Source organism: Sinocyclocheilus rhinocerous, unplaced genomic scaffold (assembly GCF_001515625.1).
Source record: "Sinocyclocheilus rhinocerous isolate Xijiao unplaced genomic scaffold, SAMN03320098_v1.1 scaffold657, whole genome shotgun sequence".
Classification (NCBI taxonomy): domain Eukaryota; kingdom Metazoa; phylum Chordata; class Actinopteri; order Cypriniformes; family Cyprinidae; genus Sinocyclocheilus; species Sinocyclocheilus rhinocerous.
In genome coordinates, this window is record NW_015648616.1 from 63,146 (window position 1) to 83,295 (window position 20,150).

The 20,150-nt window shown below is 36.2% G+C and overlaps 1 protein-coding gene across 1 annotated transcript in view; it reads right to left on the reverse strand.

Moving 5' to 3' along the window:
• The window catches only part of LOC107710005 (glutamate receptor ionotropic, NMDA 3A-like), a 16,852-nt gene extending 1,202 nt beyond the window's left edge, over positions 1-15,650 (reverse strand). Inside the window, exons 1-8 of the mRNA XM_016514682.1 lie at positions 14,937-15,650; positions 9,703-10,307; positions 4,978-6,028; positions 4,723-4,868; positions 3,086-3,201; positions 2,830-2,981; positions 1,458-1,622; positions 1,227-1,297 (exon numbers count right to left, since the gene is read on the reverse strand). Coding sequence (XP_016370168.1) covers positions 1,227-1,297; positions 1,458-1,622; positions 2,830-2,981; positions 3,086-3,201; positions 4,723-4,868; positions 4,978-6,028; positions 9,703-10,307; positions 14,937-15,650 — 3,020 coding nt within the window. The remainder of the gene's footprint in view (positions 1-1,226; positions 1,298-1,457; positions 1,623-2,829; positions 2,982-3,085; positions 3,202-4,722; positions 4,869-4,977; positions 6,029-9,702; positions 10,308-14,936) is intronic.
• Between the last annotated feature and the right edge of the window lie 4,500 nt (positions 15,651-20,150).

Consider the following 20,150-nt stretch of genomic DNA (forward strand, 5'->3'; position numbering starts at 1 on the left):
GAGCAGCGAGCTCATTGGCTACCGATACAGGAGAGAACCAATCAGCTGTGCCATGTGATAATGATATCATTAGGTCAGATTGAGTTAGACCTATCGGACTGCGCCATCTAGAGTTTCATGCCAGAACTCTGCATTTGTTCTAGTTGTAATGAAAAACATTGTTTATAAGGACTTTATTCTGTACAATACAAAGAGAGAATTTTTGACTGGTCTTTCCATGCATATGCAACAAAACTGATCTGTTTTTATTTGTTTATACCAAGTGTTCTGAAGCCATATAATAGCTTAAAATCTTCACATCTAACCAAGATTTCCTTGGCATGTTCCTGAGAGATGCAGCCATCATGAATTATGTGTTCTTGTAAGTCAAATCTTAAATTAACTGCCTGATCTGTTTCACAAAACTAGTCTGACAAAGATCAACAAATAATGACTTTAAAAGACGTGCTACTTTTATGGTGATTGATGTCATTTTTGAAGCTTGAAAGTTCCTGTTCATTGTAATTGCATGAAAAATAGCAGCAAGTTTATTTTTAATTAAACTAAAGCTGAAACAAAATATCAATATCAATAGCAAAACATTAGATTAAATACTTGAACTTAAAATAAAAAAAAACTACATATATTTTAGAAATGTAGCCTAAGCTGAAGTTCTTCAATTATTAAAACCAAAACTGAAATAAAAAATAAAGCTAAATAGGAATAAAACTGAAAACAAAATCTAATAAAAATGATAAAAACGCATAACATATTGCAAGAATTGCTAAAGCTAAAATTAGCATAAAAATAAAAAGCTAATTGAAAATATTACTAAATTCTTAATAATGAATAATAATATAAAAATAACACTGAAATAGCACTGATTGTTTAGAGTGGCATGAGGGTAAGTACAGTAAATTATGACAATTCTCATTTTTAAATTAAAATATTGCTTTAAAGATGTCTTTAATTACTAATAATATATCAGAAGCGAACAGTACTTTAAACAAAATATAGTTATAAGTAAAGCATATTAAAGGACTTACAACAAAATACTGGTAAACTTGTAAGATAATCTTTATTTTGTTTGATTCATATGATGTCAGAAAGATCAATCCATTTAGATTTCACTTTTTATAATGCTTTGAAATAGCAAAGTTTCCTGAGAATGGCACTACTTTAGCACTTCCATGTTGCTTTAATGCTAGACATTATTCAAAAGCTCATTTGTTATGAAAGCAGTTTACCTTTTCTCCGGTGTTGCAACCGTCTGTAATTTGTCTTCTTTGAAAGTCGGGTTAAGTGCTCGATGTAATCGCTGAAAAAACAATTAAATTAAGTGTTGTTAAAGAAAAGTGGCGTTGAGAATTACAAAGTGAGTAATGAGCAAAGCTTTTCTTTAATGCTACAACGAGTCACCAAGATGACATGCAATTATGTGTAATATAACCAGCGTGGAATTGTGCAAATGAACTTACTTGACTGGTGTGAAGCCAGTATTTATGCTGTGACGACTGCTGCATTCTGGGTATCAGGCAGCGATGGACGATGTGTTCACCCAGTGTGGTGAGCAGAGACAAGGCCACTCCAACGCACAGCATGACAAATAACCCTGAGAAGTGCTTTATCCCCATCTGTAACGTCTGAGGATGACAACAGAAAGTCAAGGTTAGAAAAGAGGAATGCAATTTTGTCAGTATTTAGTTCCATAAAACTCCATATGTGACCCTGGACCACAAAACCAGTCAGAAGGGTCAATTTTTCGAAATTGAGATTTATGTAACATCTGAAAGCTGAATAAATAAGATTTCCATTGATGTATGGTTTGTTAGGATAGGACAATATTTGGCCGAGATACAACTATTTGAAAATCTGGAATCTGAGGGTGCAAAAAAATCTAAATATTGAGAAAATCACCTTTAGAGTTGTCCAAATGAAGTTCTTAGCAATGCATATTACTAATCAAAAATTACATTTTAATATATTTACAGTAGGACATTTACAAAATATCTTCATGTAACATAATCTTTACTTAATATCTTAATGATTTTTGGCATAAAAGAAAAATCAATCACTTTAACCCATACAATGCATTTTTGGCTATTGCTACAAATATACCCCAGCGACTTAAGACTGCTTTTGTGCTCCAGGGTCACATATTGTTTAGCTTATTCTGTAAGACACAAAATGAGATGTCTATATAAGTAGACATTTTTAAAGGCAAAGAAAGATTAACACCATTAAACCATCAACAGAAGTAGTTTGAATGACTTGTGCACTCTATTCCAAGTCTTCTACGAGGAACAAATCATAGCTATTATCCTCTGAAAACGTTCCTCTTCACTCAGAGCTCTCTAGAAAAACTATGGAAAAGTAGTGCACTGGAATGGAAAAACGCATTCGGCGTGAACGGCCCCTTAACACAAATTCATTTTAAAAAGTTGTTATTTTCAGTCCTAACAAAATAGACAGCCCCTACTATCTGCTGCTCCTGATTCGAAAGGAAATGTGTCATCAAGTCATTTAGATAGATCCACTTTCTTGAGTGAACATCTTCAAAATGACAGCTTCTCTGATTTTTGAGTTTGTATCAAGTCAAGTCAAGTCAAGTCACCTTTATTTATATAGCGCTTTTAACAATACAGATTGTGTCAAAGCAACTGAACAGCATTAATTAGGAAAATAGTGTGTCAATAATGCAAAATGACAATAGTAAACACTAATTTTCCAGTTAAAGACAGTTCATCATTGAATCAGTGATGTCTTCATTCAGCTCAGTTCAGTGGGGGCCAGTTCTCCTCTGACCGGACCAAACCAGCAGTTCAATTATCAGTTCAGTATCAGACTCACCTCTGTGACTGCAAAGCTTCTTTTACCGCAGGGTACCACCTTATACCACTTATCATGCAGCATGTCCATAAATCCATCAGATTTGTACTGACTGACCAGCTCAGAGATATTTGAGGTGAGAGGAGAGTTCTGTTTGAGCCCAATGCCATAGCCTGTGGATGGATGGGAAATAAATTTTTTTATCAGCATGTGCACAGTAGTTCATTCACTCCATAACTTAGAAACAATAATAAGTGAGAAGCATGCATTTACTAGCCTTCAATCGCAAAAGGCTTTCCCACTGTCAGCGTCTTGCAGTCTGCATCAATAGACACTTCATAATCTAAAAGTGCTTTGTCCATTATAAAAGCATCCAGCTTTTGGGGATCATCCCTGGAATGGCATCATACAGTTTGCTATTATATAATGACATTTGCTGCATTCAGACATTCAGACATTCACAATATGAACTTTTAAAATTGGTTTTGATGTTTTGATACCTACACGCTTGCAGAAGGGAACACAGAAGGCCAATTTACTACTAGCAGTTACATTCTTGTTTATCCTATGCGATTCGAAATGTATGTTATCTTGCAAAAACACGTGCTGGATTGATTTAAAAAGAGAGACCTGGCTAACCTTCTTAGGAAAATATTGCAAATTTCATCTACTTCTCCTGAAATCTATTCATTCTGCCCTGCTTGAAGGAATTATACACTGTGCCAATATTTTGGAGTATGTGGTCTGATTTGAGGACTGCATCAAATCATGTCCCGAAGGTTGTGGAAACTCAAAAGAGGAGTTTCAGACTTGCAACAGAGGATATGAAAGGAGGAAAACCTCTTCTAAATTTAGTTAAGTGTGGCCTGTCGAACACTCAAGTGACATCTGGAGAGTCTAGCTTATGTGCTTGTGCATTTCTACAATTATTAAAAAATAAGTATTAATAAAACAAAATTGTATTTTATTTTATATTTTATTTTATTTTATTTTATTTTATTTTATTTTATTTTATTTTATTTTATTTTATTTTATTTTATTTGTTTTTATTTATTTTTTTATTTATTTATTTTTTTTAATTTTTTAATTTTTTTTAATTTTATGATCAGGTTGTCGTTGTTTTCCATGTCCTACATTTTCCATTCTGTCCATCCATCAATAAGCAACAGCAACAACTTTAGCTCACAAATCTTTTGGTTTAAGTGCCCTGCCCTTGTCATAACTACTTCCCTACATTACAGCACAATCCTACTTTTTATTTTTATTTTAAGGGTTCAAGAGGTACGGCATAACAGAAATGACCTACTTGCTTCCCCAACATGGATTGTTATTTAAAAAAATAATATTTTTCAGATAAATGCTAAATATATTTAAACATTTAAATGCCAAAATATATTACAAAATGGGCAATAAAATTAATTGAGTAAATGAAAAATATATATTTTTTAAATATATTTTGGACAAACTGAAAATGATTGAAAATAAATGATTAAATATATTTATGAAAATATATTTAAACATCTGACATTTCGCATTTAAAAATATATATGATTTTTAATATATGTATTGCTTGATATTTAGAATGTATACTTCGCAATGAAGGAATATATGTTTTGCGTGTATTGTCAGACATTCCAGCAATGCAGTTAGTAATAAGGAATATTTTTTGCATGTAAAATGTGGGCTTTGCAGCCATGCACCCAGATCATTCAATCAGTAGGAATGTGTGTTTTCAACACAGTCTAAACATTAGTCAAGTCTATTCATTCCCAGTCTTATACAGTGAAACCACATGGATTTGCACGACACTGCAAGAAGGCCAAAGCCATCTAAGAAGGACATGGTAGAGGGCATCCAGTAAATTAGTGCAGCTTCAATGATCGATGCCACTTTGCAATAACGATTACGACTTACTTAAGAAGATCTATCCCATCAGGGGTTGCAGGGACATTATATCGTCTCATGTATTCATGCATCTCTGGGAAGCTTTTTTTCACATAGTCCTCAGCGCTGCTCTCCCGAACGGTTCCGAAGCGGAAACCTTGTGATGGATGGTGGAGCTTGAAAAACAAGAGGATCGGTTTCATCAACCAGGAAGTATATTTGTAACCTCTTAAGCCTGCCAGTCTTTGACATAATTTGAAAATGATAAGCATAAGTTGCTCTTACCTTGGGATCATGTATACCTGAGAGTTGCTCGTAGGTTTTCTCACCAACCATGACAGCGGCGAGATTAGCCGTGTATGTGGAAAGACAGAACAAACAGAAAATGGCCCAGAGGTTCATGAGGAATCTGCCGGTCCAACACTTTGGCGGCTTAATGGAGGCAGTCCTGCCAAATAAGATTGCGTAGCAAACATTTAGCGCAGAGGAGAAAGAAAAGACACGGTCCCTGTTCCTTCCCTTCGGAGTCATGCCGAATGGGCTTTTCCACTCGTACAAGGTCAGGAACACGGCCGTCACGTGTAAAGACACAAATATTCCCAGCCACATACTCCAGTGCAGGGGCCACATGAAGGCGCCGATGGGAGCGGCCGTATCCCTAGTCCTGACGAGGATTCCCAGACTGGTGGAGAAGAAGGGGCTGGTGAAGTCGATGACCTGACTGCGTGCTGAGTTGATGCTAAAGGAAGTGACAGCCAGATGTGCCGCCCCGCTCATGAGGTCCCCGACCAGCCCCGTCCAGCGACCGTTCTTGTAAGCTCCATATTTCCCATCTCCCACGATGTAGAGGTCAAAGTCAAAGCCCATGTCCTCCGCCAGCTTCTCCAAAAGATCAATGCAATATCCATAACAACATTTTTTAAACTCCATGGGGACGCTGTCGTTGGCACCTTGCAAACCCTTAAAAAGGCTTTCCAATAAGGCTGTGTCATTTGTTAGGGGGTCAAGGCACAGCTGACCAGCCAGGCACAGGCCTTCTTCATCAACGTCTCGGGTGAAGACAAACGGATGTTCTACCAGGGTGACGACGCGCAAGTGTAGACGTGAGGAATGCCTCCAGTCCACTCCTGTCTGAGACTGTCTCTTATTAGGCCAAACTCCGTAATCCATAACCACTCTGCCTTGCTTCCAGCTGCCGAGGCGCGTCCACATTGGCTTGCCTATTGGGTCATGCTGGAGATTCCAGATGAAGTGATGGCTTTCAGAGATGATGGTTGATTCCTCCTGAACATTGACGTAGCCGCTTAGGCCGTCAAAAGACGTGCTGGCCATGTATCTAAAAAATATAAGAAAATCATATATCATTGCAATCCATAGAAATTCATCCAATCTAATTCTGACAAATGCAATGTCAAAGCAAAACGAACCTGATTTACTTTTACAACAAAATGTGTCTGATCTAAAGGTCCGTTCACACCGAGGATGATAACTGTAAAGTTTAAATAATCGTTCAAATTCTTTGAGAATTGGGAATTCCTCATCACAGCTTTAACGATAACGGGCAGAGAAACAATATCATTCAGATTCAGAATGTTTATTTTTTTCCTCCAGCTGATGAACAACCAATCAGAATCCATCTAACTTTAAAGAGCTCAAGCATTTAAAGCGGCAGATGACAAAACTGCAGCACACATAATACACTCTCAAAAATGCTGGGTTAAATACAACCTAGCACTGGGTGAAATAAGGACAAACCCAGCGAATGGGCTGTTTTGACCCAGCGGTTTGGGTAAATGTTTTATTTTTAGTTTTATTTAACTCAACTATTGCTTAAAAATTACTATATTTCTTGCTTAAAATGAACCCAAAATAGGTTGGAAATTAACATTTATTCATATGTTCAATAAATGGACATTTCTTAATAAACTGAATAAATAATAAATGTACATATATTTTAAATGGCTTATTAATAAATGTTCACCTTTTGATTATTGCTGATGCCTCTAGAAATTATGTGTCTAATTTTTAATTTACAACCTATTCTGGGCTCATTTTCAGCCAGCCATAAAGTAATTTTTATAAACAATAGTTGATTTAAATAAAACTACAAGTCGCTGTGTTTGTCCATATTTTACCCAACACTGAGTTATATTTTTTAGAGTGTAATCAGAATGTTATTGTGCATTGGTGTGAATGCTAAAATAGTTATCATTATAGCTATTAATCTTGGTATGAACGGACCTTTACTTTGAACTATTCATCAGTGCACATTTCTCTAAAACAACAGACTTGGAGTATTTAAATGTATTTATATACTTTTTTTGTTTGTTTTTGTGAGACCCTTATTGTTTTGTGCCACATAAATACTATTCTAATTGCAAAAGATAAACTAGGCTGTATCGTATGATATACTTATAATATACTGCCACTTAAATGGCTCCAGTTGATGATGCTACTTTTACTACTAGCATTTATATGCAGATTAACCGCCTTCAATTATTATTAACTTGGAAATCTAAAGGCTCATATTAGCTTCCCTAACACTGATTATTTTTACTGGATATTCTATTGCATTTGAAAATATGTAGCATTACAGAAGTTACATATGTGAATGCCTTGTCATTTTATCTTTAATGCTTCAATCTCACAGTAAACCCACTTCCCGGTGGGTAAGATGTGCTATTTAGCTACTTGACTGACCTTTCAGTTTAGGGAATATTATCACCGTCTTATTACCGTACTATCTTCAATTTAGTTTTGTCATTTTTTTTTTCTGCAGTGGTGTAGCTAACGGTAACTCTTTTAAATCAGTAATGATAGGAGTGCTGAGCATGTGAAATTCAAGCCCTGAGGTAGTTTGCTTGGACGTTGGCGGAGTTGTTTCCTGACAGTGCAGTGTTGGAGAAAACGCTCTTGATATGCTGTCTCTCTGAGCGTGTTTGCCAACAGGCTAATGTCGTGTCTTACTGCTTTTCATAGCACTAACCTTTTCTTTTCTTTGCCTTTTCTTGCTCACTATGAGAATGTTTTGTTTGCTTTTTGCTCAATTCTGTTGACATATTCAGAAAAAAAACCCTCTCGACTGTGGATGAAGAGGATAATCCTTATAGAATATGCAGACGTGCAGTATTCAAGTCCCATATTACCAGAAGTCACTATATAATTCTTCACTTTATCTTCACTCTCTCTCTCTTTTTTTTTTATTTTATTTTTTACATGTAATTCGTGTTCAGTAATGTCTCTGGGTATTTTACATCATGTGAAAACTAACCTTCCTGAAAGGCTGGTGGAAATTGCAAGAGTAGCTCAGTTCCTGCCTTGTTGTCCATTTTAAATTAAATGGAATTGAATGACTTTTTTGGAACATTTTACCTACTCAGCAAGTATTTGTGTCACACAAGTAGCACTCCTTAAAGGGATAGTTCACCCAAAAATGAAAATGTGATGTTTATCTGCTTACCCCCAGGGCATCCAAGATGTAGGTGACTTTGTTTCTTCAGTAGAACACAAACGGAGATTTTTAACTCCAGCCGTTGTGACTTACAAACTAAAAGATTACTTTCTCTCGCACGAACTCATTCGGGAGCGGTGACTTTCCACATATTCCCAACTTCTGAGCCTGCTCGCCTGAAGTTATGGTTGATTGCTCAGTTTGTGTTCTACTGAAGAAACAAAGTCACCTACCCCAGGATGCCCTGGGGGTAAGCAGATAAACATCAAATTTTCATTTTGGGGTGAACTATCCCTTTAAGTGCACAGGAATCTTTAATTCCAATATGTTTGGTATTTGTTTGATTTTAACATATTGCTAAGCTGATGACAAGACACTCCAACAAGCATAAAAACATTACACACCCAAATATTGGATAAAATAGTCTTTTTTTTTATTATTTGACTGAGCTATTTTTATTAGTAATTGAAGATTAAATGCATTATGAGGTTGTCTTCTGTGCAAACTTAAGCCAAAAGAAGATATACTCTTAAAAATAAAGGTTTCAAAAAGGAGGTTTTACCGTGATGCCATCGAAAAACTATTTTGGGTAACTCAAAGAACCTTTCGGTGAATACTTTTAAAAATAACTTTTTTTTTTTTAGTGTGAAGAACAATTTAATAATTAACCTTTTTCCACTATAAAGAACCTTTAATGCCATGGAAAGGTTGTGTGGATGATGTTAAAGGTTCTTCATGGAACCACAGATGCCAATAACTCTGAATTTTCCGGCTTTCTGTGGTATACAGTAGGAGGCACTATTACACATTTTCAGAAAGAGTACTGAATCTCTGTATCAAAATACAGTGAAGAAGAAGCAGAAACAAGCAGATGCATATGTAAATTAACATGATCATCAAGCATTAAACAGCATATAAATCAAAACTGCCCAATGTTACTGAATGAAATGTCAGTCCAGGAAGTGGTTTAAGACTGTGAAGCTTTGGGGAAGTTGATGGAAGCAATCTACTTCATCTATGTTTTGATCATTGTTCTGAATCCGAGCCAGATGTATCAAATTATTTTCTGACAAAAAAGAATGCATGAAGCTTGAATAAAACATTTTGTTTTGTTTAAACGCAGAGGTGCTGTTCTTTCTTTTGACATGTTGTATGTTTGGATATTCATACAACAAAGTATTCTGGGGCCATGAAAATTTTGTGAAAATGCTCAAAAATGCTGGAAGTGGCTGGCAACATTTAAAAAAAATTAAAAAATAAAAAAACGCTGGTGGGGAAAAAGGTAAAGGAGGTCGCACACCAGATGAGAAGAGCATTACAGCACCCATTGCGTCTAATTGGTGTCAATGGGTTTGAAGTTCGGTGTTTGAATAAGCAGAGGTTCTTCATGGAACCACAGATAAAGAACTTTTATTTTTAGGAGTGTATTTTAGAAGCATTTTTTTTTTTTTGGTTGCAGCCTTCACATTTGGAGCGTGTGATGCCACAATTATTATGAAATATCACAAATATTAAACACAAATATTAAAAAATGTCAAGCAGTGCATCAAATCAAATACCTGGACAGAAAGGTTCCTGATGTGAGATTTTTAGTCTCAAGATTTGCCAGGCAATTTGTGATGCCAGGAATTAGAGCCAGTTCTGGAGACACAATGGCAGCCGATCCCACCGCTCGTGCCACCAGCTCCAAAGCATCCTGGACGTAATGATCCAGCGAGTGCTCACCCATACCACCATGTGCAAGAAGACCCATGGGCAGCCCCTCTGTCCGCAATTCCTCCACATTCTGAGAGTCTCCTATAATCCAGTGGTAATCAGGAAGAATCAGACCAAACTTTGCAATGGTAGTAAAGATTCGCCTTATATCCCTGATGTCACATCCAAAGGTCACTATAGTAGATGTCGAGTCCTTAATGGACTCTAGTTTAACTTGCAGGGACACTTGAAAGTCACTTTTGGAGCTGCCATTGGTGGATATCTTGAGAACTGTCCCCAGATGAAATCTGGAGTTGTTATGGAGCAAGAAAACAAAGTCTGAAATATTCATCTGTTGACACATCACCAGACTGACATCATACCAGTTATTCATGGACAGCAGGGAGAAGATGAGATCTGCTTGAGAGGTTTGAGGGTTTTGCATGGCCATCTGGAAATGGAGAGAGTTCTGTTGGGAAGAAAAAAATGAGGTTATCACTACAAAGAGATGGATATACAGTACTACGGATCTTGTTTGTCAAACATCCAACTAGTCAACTGGTAATTTCGACTAGTTCATCTGGAATCAAAGAATCAAATCATGATTCATAATGGCATAACAGTTCTTAGTTCGAGGATGTGAACCGCCCAGAGTAGTACATCCTGGTTGTCATCTATAGTAATTACAACATTCCGTGAATGCATCTTTTAATAAACGCAGTTGGCCTTTTTAGGCCATCACAGTGTATTTACTATTTTTACTATTCTCCATCTAGTTGATTTTACACATCCCTTCCTGTCTGCCAAACAGATGGAAGGCGTGAGTTTTAAGCCCAACAGATATTTATCGTAAATGCATGATTTGATGGAAGAGTCTCCTTCTGTTTGCAGATTGAGTTTCTAAAGCAGATTCTCCTCTGAGGAAAACACATATTAAGATTTCCAACATGATGTCCAAGTGTGCAATTATTTGCTTCTGAAAACAATTACTTTAAGCGCTCTCTGGTTCCATTTGTGATGCATCTAGAGGGGCAGCATTTCAAACTAGTTTAAAACATTTGAAAGTTGATGAATCCTCTGAAAATTGTCAAATCAGGCCAATGTTTGTTTATCTGTTTAATTGGCATCTTCAAATGCTTTGAACTAGCATTTATTACTTATATTTGACTACATCATGTTACTCCATCCAAAAACAAAATGCATACAATTGACCACAATTATCTGCTTATTTTTGTTGTTGTTGAAATTTTAGGAAATATAGGTCAATGGACCAAAATACTAATTTAATTGTTTGATTTACCTGTTACTTGATGATGGGCATTAACATGACCAGGAGCAGTGTTGCCAAGTCTGCGGTTTTCCTGCAGAATTTGTCTATTTTTATATTGTTGCCACTCCTTGTTTTTTTTAGTCCATGTGAAACTCTGCCTGGAATGCAATTTTGGAGTGATTTTGATAGCCGTTTCCCCCCGGAACACAATTGGGCTGGTTTTGTTACAAAGACCTGGCAACCCTGACCACGAGTCAAAAGTGCTAATTAACTCAATTGAGTCTCAGGCATTCCCATCAAAATATAGATGTAGAGTATTTCAGATATGGAAACGTTGCCCACTTAGGACATCCAGAAATGTTTGCAGATTGAGTTTCTAAAGCAGATTCTCCTCTGAGGAAAACACATATTAAGATTTCCAACATGATGTCCAAGTGCGCAGTTCTTTGCTTCTGAAAACAATTTCTTTTAAGTGCTCTCTGGTTCCATTTATGATGCATGGAAATAGAAATGCATCTATTTTAGAATCTTCAAACTAGTTCAACACATTTGAAAGTTGACAAATCCTCTGAAAACAGTCCGTTCAATTAGCATCCTCAAACGCTTTGAACTTGCATTTATTAACTGCATCTGACTGCATCATGTTGCTCTGTCCGAAGACAGAACTCATGCAATTAACCACAATGATCTGCTTATTTTTGAAATGTTAGGAGATATTGGCCAATGGACCACAATGCTGATTTATTGTGTTATTTTCCTGTTACTTGATGATGGACATTAGCATGACCAGGAGCAGTGTTGCCAAGTCTGTGATTTTCCAGCATAACTTTTGTTGCCGTGGGTTAATATGTGATTTAGACTGAGGTGGAATCCCTGAAAGCAGGAATGCGATTGGACTAGTGGTTAGTAGTTTTGAGTACCAGTTGGGCTGGCTTTGTTACACAGACCTGGCAACCCTGACTAGGACTCTACTGAGTCTCAGGCATTCCCACCAAAATATGGATGTAGAGTATTTCAGATATGGAACGAACATCTAAACGTTGCCCACTAAGGAAATCCAAAAACATTAATTACGCGAGGTCTGGGATCTCAATGTTTTAATAATATAATAGCTATTAATAACATGACATTGTCCTGCTAAGGAAATCAAGACCTTAACAGACACTGCCAGATGAAATGTTTAGTCGAGCCATTTAATTTCCTCTGGGGCTGCAATTATTAAATTTAATATTTATTTTTAACACCGCACCCCCAGCACCCCCATTTTTTCTTTAGCTCTGAGCCAGGGGGTGCTGCAGCAGCCCCAGCACCCCTACTTCCCGCGGTAATGGCTGTGTCATAAAAAAAGCACAATTATGTGCGTTTCCAGCAGCTTTGAAGATGAATGGGTAAAGATGGGTGATTTGATACAGCCCAGTTCTTCGGGCCTGTGGAGAGTGGCTTGATGGACTTTCGGGTTGTCTTCTCGTAACCTTGAAACCTTCAAAATATCCCAGACGGAATTGGGAATGATAAATGATGAAACCACCAATGATGTGAAATAACATACTTGTTGTAATTTTCTTTAATAATATAGACATCTAATTGTCACCTGTGTTACAATGGAAATTATTACTGTCACAATTTTCATAACAGATGGGCAAAATAAGACCAGATGTTCATAACTTTAGGAAAAAAATTAGATTCAGGAAAAGAGTTTGTAATGTTTACTAAATTAACAATTCATACAATTCATTAAACTATTAAACACACATCTCCGAAATGAAAAGTTTCACTTTAATGTACTATAAAATTACATGAATACTAAAGATACTCATTAAAAAAATAAAATAAATAATGACCAACAACAAACAAACAAGCAAATAAAATAATAATAATGCCAAGTTCTAGAAAGAATCTAACAATTTGATTCTTAAAATGATATTGCATCCCTAATTTAAATACACATTAAAATGTCAATAGCCTTTCTGTGTTAACTCATGTTTTTGCAAAACCTTGACAATGATTTTCCCTTTGGGCTGTTTTGCTGCTGATGTTTTAATAAATAGGCAATTACTACATCATCATCAAACTGTAGACTTTTTTTCTTCACATTTCAAATTTTTGATTCGTATTCAGTAACACATGGTAAATGTCTGCTGTTTTAGCATTCAAAATATGTTTTTTTTTTATTTCATTCTTCCTTCCTTCCTTCCATCCAGTATTTAATGATATGCAATCAAAGAAATTGAAGGTGTTTTATCATATTTCACCATACCCACAAATCTCTATTTATGTATGTCTGACTTTTACTTAAGATTTAAGTATTGAGAAGAACCAAATATATAAAGATCAAGGCATTCCGTTATGGCAATGGTCCCAGAAACCTTTGTGTTGAAAACGATGAGTTTTGTATTTATCCACCATCTATGAGCACAATTCCTGTTTTGACAGAAATCAGTAAGGCTCAGTAACGAGCACATTGAGAGACTAATTGCTATTTGGACAGATAACAGACACCGCGTAAACAAAGACCTGACCAGAAGATGGTGCTAACTTCAAAAGATCAGATATCAAACAGCTCAGTCCTCAGGGTGCTCAGCAAAACACATTTTTAACAGACACTGTGTGTCACCATCTAAATAGCTGTTTTATTTGTGGTTTTGACTGATCCAGTAGGTGTCATAACAAACTTCCAATTCCATTTCCTAAAAGCAATTCCACCCTTTCATCAGACACATTCAGTTCTAGTAAGATTTAAATATAGGCAAATATATTGTGAACATTTGATACCAGTAATTAAAACACCAGTTGTACTAATAAATAGCACTGAATTTATGATTTATGCACTAAATATGAGACATGCACTCTTAAAAAAATAATTAAAGAACAACAAAGCCATTAAAGAACCATTTTTGGTTGTTACGCAAAGAACATCTTCTTAAAAAATATGTCTTTCTTTCTTTTTTTTTTATAATCTGAAGAACCTTCTTCTTCCACTATAATGCAATGGAAAGATTCCATTAATGTTTACGGTTCTTCTTGGAAATGATACCAATAAAGAACCTTTATTTGTAAGAGTGCGGGGATAAAACATGTTCAACAACAACACTGTCATTAGTTTTGACATTTAATTTGTCGTTTTGTAAAAATATACTACACAATGACTCACACCCCCTAACACTGCAACTTAAAAATATAAGCTTTTAACAACATTTGTAATAACCGAGTCATAACATAACGGACTTGAAACTTAAGAAATGCATGCAATATGAAATGCAGTATGTATTTGTGTATGTTAATTTTATATGATAATTTAAAAAAAGAAAACATTTTACAGCTGTGTTATTGAGTTATATAATTATATATATATATATATAATTGTCTGATGAAAGTGACAATTCAATTTTGGGTGTTGATATGCAGCTTAAAGTCATTCTATATTCTCAGCTCATTCTCAATTTAAGATATCGTCAACATTTGTATTGTATATTTGATAAACAATACATTATTTTTGTATCTGACATGCATATCACAAGGGAAAATACACATTTATTTGAGAAGCAGGAGGTCGCACATCATAGATTCATTCACTCAGTCTGCAGTGTATTGTTTATAATCCAAAAAAACTCAAATAACTACTAAAATAGTTGACCATTCATGCATGCTTCCAATCCAATTCCTCAGTTCCAAACATTTCAACATGTGTCCTCTAATTGCACTTGTGTATATTGCAGTCCCTCAACATCATTTACATTTCTAAATGAAAGAAACGGAGCTCCAGAAACTATACGCAGACCAATGCTATACATGTAAACATTAGTATTTCTCATTAAAAAATAAACACACCTGACTCTGGCGTTTGAATTCGCTCTGGACGACGCTGATGACTGGAATCTGTAGCGTCGTGGCGATAAATTCCAACTTCACCAGTTCGTCCCTGTTTTGTGGGAACGCGATGATGGCAGAAACTCCTTGCACGATGACGGTGTGGCAAACACTTTGCAGGAACGACACGGGATCTGCGCAGGCAGGTGTAGATGAGGAGGAAAAGGAGAAAGCAGGTAATTCTCCAAGTCCTGCTTCCACGGCCATGACTATCTCAAGGGTGAGGTTGTAGGGTAAAAGCCCCGCCACTCGATTGAGGCTCTCTGTAGCGAGTATAACAGAGTCTCGAGGTAGAAACACAGCGTCCGTACCCACTTGTTTGAGCGCGGTTTTACTTTTGGAGGCCTTGTGGGGGTTGTTCACTGAGCTTTTAGTCCTGATACCCCTCCAGCCATGCTCGTGCCCACTTTGGGTGATCGTGTCCCACTCTTCCCACGTTTCTCTGTCTGCTTCCCAGTCCGGTTCTCTCCCCCTGAGGGAATCCTGCCTGAACACTCGAGGCTGCAGGTGCAGAGCTCCGACTCTCACCGTGTGTCCGATCCTCTTCAGAATCTGACATGGCTGTGGATGCGCCAGAGATGCTGGGGGAACAAGCAGCATTATCAAAGCGCTTGGCGTAAGTAAGGAGAGCCACACCAACCTGCCCAGCGCACCCCAGATCCAAGAGCCCGGCATTACTCCAAGCAAGCCTCGGTTAAGCTCTGGAAACGACGGGATGCGCGTCCACCTGCGCGCCCGGTGGTTCCTGCACAGCGCTGGATAGATGATGGATCACCGGTGAATCTCCTAGACGCAGCAAAGTTGCGCTCCTCTCCAACGGGCTTCTGAGGGATCGCCAGCAGTGCACATGTCCAACGCGGCTCGAAACACTCGTTGCTCATCTCAAAAGCGTTTATGGACAAACTATTCCCGGTACGAAATAATCAAGAGTGTGTTGTTTTTACGCACTCTCCAAACAGGTGAAAAGGCAGCTACTAAAATGCAAAGTGACTGTAAAAACCCAAAAGCGCTTATATTCTCCAGATCAACGTAAAGAAGTCCAAGGACATGAAACAAATACTTAGATTTTCCATTTATTTTTTATTTTTGCATGCAAACCTGCATTCCATCCTGAATTTGATCATGAATAATCGTGACGGATCTCCAAACATGTTGATAATTTACATGCAAACTATGTCAGAACAGAAACGAGCGTTTAAATGGCTTAAAATGCAGTTTAAACATGTTGCGCAGTTCCGATAAACTCCCACAATGGCACTGGAATAGTGCAGATTATTGGCTGTGCTGTGCGTTTAACCCCTTCACTGCTGCACTCACACCTCTGCTATACACAGACACAGACATTGATGGATGTTTTTATTTGCATAGAATTTAAATTATATATATACATATATATATATATATATATATATATATATATAGCTTTATTTTATCTGCATAACACTTTTCACAATACAAGTCAGATTTAAGTAGAATATCGCACCAGTGAGCAAGCTAAAGGCAACAACGTGGCAAGGAAAGCAGATGTTGTTTATGCTCATGCTCATGCCAATTTTCCTTAGATAGTTTCACAACACTTTATCTATAGAAGCAGCCAAAATACCAATTTTGCTGAAAATAATTCTGATTGGTTAGGAAGTCTAACCTCTGCCTCTCCTTTTAATCATCATCAGTGCTGTCATTCTATCACTGACACAATCCTGACTTACAGCAGGAGAGGTTGGATAAGAGGAGGGGCGTGACACCAGAACAGTGCTGTCGGTGAGCGATGAACAAGAAAAATCTGATGGCTGTTGTACCTCATCACCACTGCCATAAATATCACACATCATTCTTTTGCCGAGACTATGCAGCCAGAGCACCGGTTGTCCCCTGAGGTCCAGGTGGGTCATAGCTTATAGACAGGTTAAACAGATGACCTGAGGACTTGACCTTGATCTCATTAGAATCGATAGGTATTTATATGCAAATGGTTCTAGAACATAGTTTATAGTAAAACATGTCATTTGACGTTATTACAAAAGACACTTTTTAAAAGTGTAGTTAAACTGACATGAAAGTTTCTCTCTTAATGTACACTTAAGTGACCTTTTATTTATTATATTATCTGCAAGTCCAGTTTACTAAAATATATTTTAAAGATATATCCCTTCCTGCGGCCTGCTACTCACATGCGATCACAACAATTAGCAAACGGCAATGATTTAATCAATTCTGATGGACATAATCAAGACCTTCCCAATTTTCATCCTTCAAGAAGCATAATTTGCCACAACAGGAAAGAAAATACAGCTTCAACAGCTCTATGCTATAACATATTTGTTGTTATAAAAAATATGTTATAATGTTATAAAAAAATAAATTATGATGATTGAAAAATAGCTTGAGTGAAAACTTTTTCAAATATGTTTGTTTTTTCTCTAATATTTTGAAAAAAGATATTTGATGATTAAGTTTATACTAAAATGTTGGATTTTTTTTTCCAGTATTTTGTTTTAGAACAAAGGACTACACCAAATAGCTAGATCATACATTAATCTTTTTCAACTGTAATATTTGAAAATTTTAATATTTGAATTTTCATTCTCACAATAAAAAACTGTGGTGTATGCATTGAGGGACCCGGTTTCTTAGTGGTCAGCTTGCAGTTTAATGCACTGAGGGCTGGTGTTCAGCTTCCTTTGGCAGTCTTTAGTCATGCAGACTGAGGCTTTGGAGACTCCTGGCAGTCAGAAGCCTGAGTTCCTATACTCATCTGGTCTATAATCCAGCCGCGATCAAAAGCTTTTCCAACCTCATGGACACAGATCATCTCCTTTATTTGACATTTTTGTTAATGAAATTCCAAATTTCTAGTCTAAATCAAATGACTTGTCATTCAGATAAATGACGATTAAATGTAACTAAAAGCAGGATGATTTCTATAAATCACTAATTATTATTGATTCAAAAACAAGTGTGGAATGAATGAATGACATCCTGGAAATTACCCCAGCATGAAATCTACCATATCGAAAGCATTAAACTCAGAGGTGTGCTTTCAGCGGTGACTCTTTGACCCTTCATTGACAAGCCGCTGTAATAGATCTCATCTTCTCATTCCTCTCCTATCAGACTTAATTATAAGAGTGGACCCAAGCAGCAGGCGTGACTGGTTGCATCATCAACTTCTAATGCTGTGCTGATGCTTAATGTAGGTCATGAGAAAATGCCATTGTGACCTGTTTTTACGGCATAGTAGGGGTTGTGGATTACAGACACGGTTGAAAAAACAATGCTAAATAAAAATAAATAACATTTCTACAACTCAATTACATGGGAAAACATCACAAACCTGTATAAAACTGCATAATGTTCAAAAGTATCAGTTTTCAAATATTGCAATATACGAAAATTAGGCTTTCTTTTTCAATACTCTGGCCCACAATCATAATTTGTGTGAAAAGAAATAAAAGATGATAAAATAAATAAAAATAAATAAATAAAAATAAAAGAGTTTTACTGCATCTAGTGTTTATTTCAACTGGAAACTGCAGCGATTCGTCACTGTAAAAAATAAAAAGTTGAGAAACTTAAAAGTTTAAGGCAACCAGCTTCAGCAGACTTTTGAGTTTTCTCAACTTATTTTGGTAAGAGATTTTTGAGTTTTCTCAACTTTTTGTTGTATAAACTGAATACAACAAGTTGAGAAAACTCAAAAGTCTGCTGAAGCTGGTTGCCTTAAACTTTTAAGTTTTCTCAACTTTTTTATGAAAAGCTAAAACATGTTTGGGTTTATTATTTTATCTCGGTCAGGTTTATTGTTAATTTCAATTGCGATAGGGGTCATGAACTGCCTTTGTTTTTATTTTGTACTGTTTTCTGAGGTCCACTTACAATGTTATCAAGAGTTTTACATCAAAAAGCATCATAATTTAGAAGTAATAGGCTATTTTCTGTCCTGTTTTTAACCCCCCTCAGAACACTCTGTTTGAATAGGCGTGGCGGATTGTAGACTCAGAAGTAAACGCCCACTGCTATGATTGGCTAATAGTTGTGTATGTTTGACAGCCTACATCCTTCATAGATGGATGCTGCTGTGATTTAGGTTAAAAACGCAGAAATACTCAGTACATATCAAACAATCTGTAATAGACAAAGCAATAGTGACCATATAATAATAATAGTTACTCACACTTGTGTGGTGCAACATTACTAACTGCTTACAAGCAATACATTATGATTTTGCAACCATTGTGTATCCACAACCACATTTTTTTCATGATAGTGTACAGTTTAATTAACCTGTATTTGCAATGGAGAAAAATGGTAGGGCTCATAGTGGCTCTTGTGGATGATCACAAGTATTTCAGCAACATATTTCAGGTTGCACAGAAATGTAGGCTGTGTTACATATTTAATAATTTATGGTCAACAGTTTTGGTTTTCTGTTGCTTGTGTCCTGGAACAAAACCAGATGAGAACAACAGCAGTATATCATTGATTATATTGGACATTGATGAAATTGTAATCACAAAATGAAACGTGGATTACCAGAATGAGGACACAGGAAAATTCCATCAGGATTGTTCATTTCAACTTCTGTCAAATTGGAAAAAACGTCATACCACAAATCACACATATAATGCAGTGTGCTGTTTTGGAAATCTCATCTAAGCTGGAAAAAAAAGGAAAACACACACCAGCTCTACAAGTAATAAAAGCCTAGCCAAGTAAATGTTCAGGTATTGATGTATCTGTCTGGGCATAAGTGTAAGATTGGCTAACAGGCCTGGGACATCTAGATTTTAAGTACTTCTTGGATGTACACACTAGAAATAAATTTGACTCATATATTTTTGGTTCTATTATATTTCCTTTGCAAAGTAATGCATTCAAAACAGTTAACAGTAAGGAACTCATTCAAAAAAAATGTTTTTGAAGGAAGTTCTTTTTTATTTTTGTCATCAAGAATGCAGTAAAACATTATTATTGTGATTTCTTTTAACTATTTAAAATGGCTGTTTTCTGTTTGAATATATGTAAAAATGTAATTTATTCCTGTAATGCAAAGCTGAATTTTCAGCACCATTATTCCAGTCTTCAGTGTCACAAGATCCTTCAGAAATCATTCTAAAACTGATTTGCTGTTTACTTATTTTTATTTATTTATTTATTTAGTGGAAACCGTAATAC